Raw genomic sequence first — 5,669 nt, forward strand, 5'->3', positions numbered from 1 at the left:
ATTAAGTTCATCAAAAGGACGAGAAAATTATGTAATTAATTTTCTAAGAATTATTTCCATTATTTTGGGTTGGAATAATAAGTTAATCGAATTAATTTGAGATATATTAAGGAAATGAGAAATCTCAGAATAAATAAAGGATTTATCGAGTTCGTCTCGAATAATAAATTATTTTCCGAAGAGATATTCCGGAATTTAATTTAAGAGAAATAAATTCTCAAAGACGAGAATTATTTATGAGAAACCTTGAATATATTTGGATTAATCGAGAACGAACGAGAAAAATTCTCGGTTTGAATCATTTAATTAAAAGTTCGATCGATTACGGTTTTAGTCACAAAATTTTGTGACAAGGACGTGGTTGTAATGTTTTCTGGGCTCATTTGAAAAAAAATGTTGAGCTCAGGGTTAGTTTGCTAGAGATGAAAATAAGGAAGGATTTATTTGTAACACATGAGAAAATTCTACACACTTCTCCTCATTTATTCTTCTTTCTTCTTTCTCCTCTTTTCGCTCGACCGACCTGCACAAGTAGAGAAGAAAAAATTCCAAACGAGAATTATCATCATCGACCGTCACCATCCTTACCTCTTCATCTTCTTCGTCTTCACTCAGCTTCTCCTCGCGCGCGCCATCAAGCTCCACCCCGCCGCCTTGGCCGAGAAGAATCACCGCCGCGAGCCGCCGTGGCCGCCGACCGGGAAACGAACGCCGGGAAAGAAGGACACACACCGAGGAAGATTGAATCTCCCGAAAACAAGGTAAAAGAAATCTAACCCGAATGAATTTTGAAATCTAGGGTTTGAAAGTGAATTAGGGATTTTTGAGTTTCTTGAGTGATTTCGGGAAATTGACTGGTTTTGGATATTGATTAGATTCGGTTGTGATGTTTGTTACTCGGAATTGTGGATTTGAAATTGTATACTTGGATTTTTCTTTTGATTTTTGGCCGAAAATGAGGATTTTAGGGTTTATGTGAACTTGATTTTTTTGGGGGTTTTTGGTTGTGAACGAGATTGATGATTCTTGGATAAGTTTATACCCGAAATTGTGATTATTATTGATTTTGGACGAATTTGCTTTGGATTTTGACAAGTTTGGCCGTGTGTGTTTATGTGTGTGTTGTTGTTGTTGTTGTTGTTGTTAGTCTGGAATTGTTATTGATGATTGATCTAAGATCGATAGGTTGAATTGATGTTTCGTTTCGGTTCGATATTCGGTGATGGGTCAGAAACACGTTGATATTTTGGATTGTTGGTATGGTTGATGAGCTTTGTTTCGTTTGCGAGTTTATTGTCAAGGGTCTAGGTACGGTATAGGCGGGCTACACAGAGCCCACAGCGATTGTTCGGGACGGCGAGGACGTGTCCGAGGAATGGCGGAGCCGCCACGCGAGCGTCGACAAGGCGAGACCGAACAAGACTGAGAGGAGGCCAACGTTTCGGTTTTGGCTCGGAGACTCGCGAGTGTCCGTTTAGAGTTTTGCGAGTCGAGAATTTTTCCGACTCGACTCGAGTTATTGCGATGCTTATGTTATTTTGTAAGAGTTATTTCAGTTTGGCACGTTATTAAATTTTATTCTTTAAGTCGGAATCGATGTATGTCGTAAAAGAAAAGAATGATAAATTATTATATTATTATTATCAAGCTCGTTTATGGATTTCTCGGTTACGCTAGCTTAATAATAATAAGATTGGATATTTCCTTTGGAATCCGAAAAAGAAAAGAACGAGGTTTGCTTATTAGAGTTACTTCTCGGATTTTTGAGTTTGATCGTGGATTTTCCGTTCGAGTTTACTTGTTCTCGTATCGTTTGGATTTTATTCCGAGAACTTGGTTTCTTATTGTTAGATATGTTTTTGAGGCATATGATTATTAAATCGTACGTTTGAGTTTGAGTATTGTGGATTACTCATAGGATTCTGATTCAGAGTTGGTTTGATTTATCGTGATAGGGTTCGAGATTGAAAGTCGTTTAGAGGGTTCATGGTGTAAGTGAACGTCTGGATTCTCGATATTAGTGAACGTTCGGGTACACGGAGCAAGCGAACGTCTCATGGACGAGCGATATAGCTGCTTAATCTCGAGGTAAGTTATTATAACCCTTCTCTCTTGATTTTATGGTTTGGCCTCAAGTATATATTATTTTCGAAATGAAAATGGTTGTGAATGTGCCACGAAACCCAAAACCGTTTTTAGAAAATGTGGCGGAACTTCAACTCGGGATATCCGATTGCGAAGTTGAGAATATTTTTGATAATATACATATATCTCGTATTTACGAAAGAAAAGTTTCGTATATCCTGGATAAGCCGGTTTCACATATACATGTTTATGGTGCGGAGAGTGCACCTTGCTCTGATCAGAGGACTGCCACGGGTTAAGTTGGCAGGACGACTCAGGAGATAATACACGTTTAGATGTATTTAGACACACAATTTACATTTCTGTAATTTACATTTGTGCAAGGTATACTGGTGATTTATACGTGACAAGAATATTATTATTATTATAAAGGAAGTATTATTTTCGAAAATCTTTTAAAAATCAAACCATTACTATAGCACCTATTGAGCCTCGGGCTCACCCCTATTTTCTTCAAATTTTTCTTACAATCAGGATGTGAGAAGAAGAAGGGTTAGGAAGACCTCGGGGTTAAGTGTGGTCGAGAGTTTGAAGGTTTTCGCTGGATAGACTATCAAGTGTTGAAGGTTTGTTTTATTTTCGTTTTCTTTATTTTATATTTGGACTTGTAAAGTAAATAACTGACTATGCACCGCATGATAGTTATGTAAAGTTTATTAGTGTTTAATTATATTCAATAATCACCCCACTTTCTCGGGGCGTGACGTCAACATTGATCACATGTATTGCCTACTCGAATTTCATTATTTTTACACACAAACGTATTTACAGTAAGAATAACATTATTAGACTCATAGTGAAAATAAAGTAGATTCACAGTACAAAGTTCAATAGATTCAAAGTAAACTCATAGTGAATTTTGGGTATCACATTGCACTAAAACGAAGTTTACAATTGCATGATATCACAATGAGTTGATTCATTCAGCAACACAAACTACTTGTATTCTTAGAATATTCAGGGTAGACTGACAGTGACGCATTTCTAAATAAAATGTAGACTTGCATACCAAAAAAATTTCAATTCATCATAAACACAGCTAAAAGTAAACTCACATAACATATTACAAATAAAATAAAAATTTGCAGTTCCTATTTATTACAGATAGTGTATAATCACAGATAAAAAATTATTACACTTAGAATATATTTGATGATGTATAATATATGATATTTGCAGGGTTAATTTTGATAATGGAAAAGATCCCAATTGCTGTAAAATATGGTGGAATTCGGGATGCTGATTACATATACATCAACAACAACGCAAAGATGGTGCTATTGAGTGAAGGCATGAGTTACATTGAGCTCATTACGAAATTATCCAAGGAAGTTTTCAATGCCAACAAAGCCGAATTAAAAGTATCATTTAACACAAAGCATAAAGGTTTAAGAGGAATGGGGATTGAAAATGACGACAATCTTGAAGTCTTGATGTACCTTCTGAAGAATGATGCACAATACAAGAATTGTGCTTTAATCGTGGAAAACGATACAACATCAAATGAAGACAAAGCTGAAACAAAGAGAAATGAGAGAGATGAGAGTCCTAAAATGGAAGAAGATGAATTTTCGACAAAAGGAGAAGTAGAATCTCCATTTCTGGTTATTCCAGAAAACAATATTGAAGACTTGGAAGAAGATATGATATTTCGTACTAAAAAGGAGATGATTGACAGACTCTCTATGATGGCAATGAAATACCACTTTGAGTACAATACTACTAGATCAAACAAGATTTCATACAATGCAAGGTATGTATCACTCAACAAGTAATAAAGATGCAACTTATATTTCAATACAGATGTGAAGATAAGAACTGCAAGTGGTATATTAGGGCAATAAACATTGGGAATATTGAAAAAATCAGGATAACTGGATACCAAAAGAACCATACATATGTTCAACAAATTTCAAGAAATCAGATAACAAGCACGCAACTGTGGACTTAATCGGAGATATAATCAAGAGAACTTTAAAGGATCCAACGATTAAATTCAGGCCAATCGATAATATGTATCATTTGAAGATGCAATACGGAATCACCATTGATTATTTTAAAGCGTGGAGGGCCAAAGATCATGCAGTTACAAGTGTTAGTGGTACAATCGAAGAAAACTACACTAAACTGCCATCCTACCTGCACATGTTGGTCGAAACAAATCCCGGAACAATTGCATATTATGAAAAGGACAATGATAACAGGTACTGTATTTGTATATATTATTTAAATTACATATAGTAGTGCTTGTTATATAATTTTTGTAATAAAAAATTATACATATGTACAATTGTAAAATCCTTATGAAATTTATACAGTAAATTATATATTTGGACACTAATACTTAAAATTTGAATTATTCTCTGTATGAACATGTTTAAGTATATGTTTTTCGCATTAAGTGCTTTAATTGAAGGTTGGAGACATTGCAGACCAATAATAGTAGTCGATGAGACAGAACAATTAATATATGTTTCAGTTGTTGTATATGCATCAAATAAAAAAATAATGTGCTAGTCCTATAACCAAACTATAAAATCATGGTTACTAATGCAAAATCTAAAAGTAACTAAGGTCAAATGTTTCTAAATAAGCCAATGTACCGGTTAGAGAAAAAATAAAAATGAAAAACAAACAAAAGTCAAACACAAGAACATGTCTTCTCTTCAGAAGGTGTTATATAACCATTAATTTCTCCGGCCTTGAAAATGCCATGATACCACAACTGAGCAGCAATTTCTGATCTGATTTTGGGATCTTTGAAGCTTTCAGAGTTTGAATATCCTGCTTCAACATTAATAACTCCACTAGTTTGATAATAAAAATCCCATAATCAGACATGAAATAGAAAATATATGTATAACTTGATTAAGTACTTTTACAACATACAATTAAAAATGTATATTATGAAAGAAAAAAAACTTACGTATTATTTTGCTTAGGAGTGTCTGCTAAAATAACTCGAAACGGCTCTGAACCACCAGGATACTTTGGATGGTGGGAAACGAAATTTATTTTATGAAGTATTGCTGCCAAATATTTAGAATGCCCCTCCATTTGCTTCTGGATATGATAACTTGGGTGTTCAAAGTATGATTCATACAATGTGATTGTTTTCGACACTAAATAAATAGCACCAAGAACCCAATGATTAGTTGAATTTTCAAATTCAACAAAAGATGAGAAATACACAGTGTTGACTTGTGACCAATCTTTTCCACGAATTGGCAAAAGACCTATAAAAAAAAACTTAAGAATAAATTTTAAGAAACACTTATCAAATATAATAAAATAGTTGGAAACGAGAAACTAACCGATAATGAATACAATAATTTCAGGATCTTCGACAAAATCAATCACTGATACATCTCCACGGGTAGTTCTTTTCATGCGATTCAAAAGATATTCAAAGTAACAATCAGTCGTTGTGCAATCCTTTTCCAGGCACTTGTGGAAGCTAATTTTGACTCTCAAATAGTACAAACAGCATACAATTTCCTGTATAAATAAAGAATTATTAGATG

At 34.2% G+C, this 5,669-nt stretch overlaps 1 protein-coding gene across 1 annotated transcript; it reads left to right on the forward strand.

Moving 5' to 3' along the window:
• The first annotated feature begins 767 nt into the window (after window positions 1-767).
• LOC149407687 (uncharacterized) lies at window positions 768-4,662 on the forward strand. Its single transcript, XM_089621412.1, has 7 exons — window positions 768-1,540; window positions 1,956-2,088; window positions 2,620-2,711; window positions 3,325-3,898; window positions 4,015-4,349; window positions 4,387-4,408; window positions 4,528-4,662. The coding sequence occupies exons 5-7, from the start codon at window positions 4,159-4,161 to the stop codon at window positions 4,660-4,662; spliced, it is 348 nt and encodes a 115-aa protein (XP_089477538.1). The 5' UTR covers window positions 768-1,540; window positions 1,956-2,088; window positions 2,620-2,711; window positions 3,325-3,898; window positions 4,015-4,158.
• The last annotated feature ends 1,007 nt before the right edge of the window (window positions 4,663-5,669 follow it).

The sequence above is a fragment of the Urtica dioica genome, chromosome 1, assembly GCF_054948205.1.
Source record: "Urtica dioica subsp. dioica isolate 48M chromosome 1, U.dioica_male_clone48M_v1_H2, whole genome shotgun sequence".
NCBI lineage: Eukaryota > Viridiplantae > Streptophyta > Magnoliopsida > Rosales > Urticaceae > Urtica > Urtica dioica.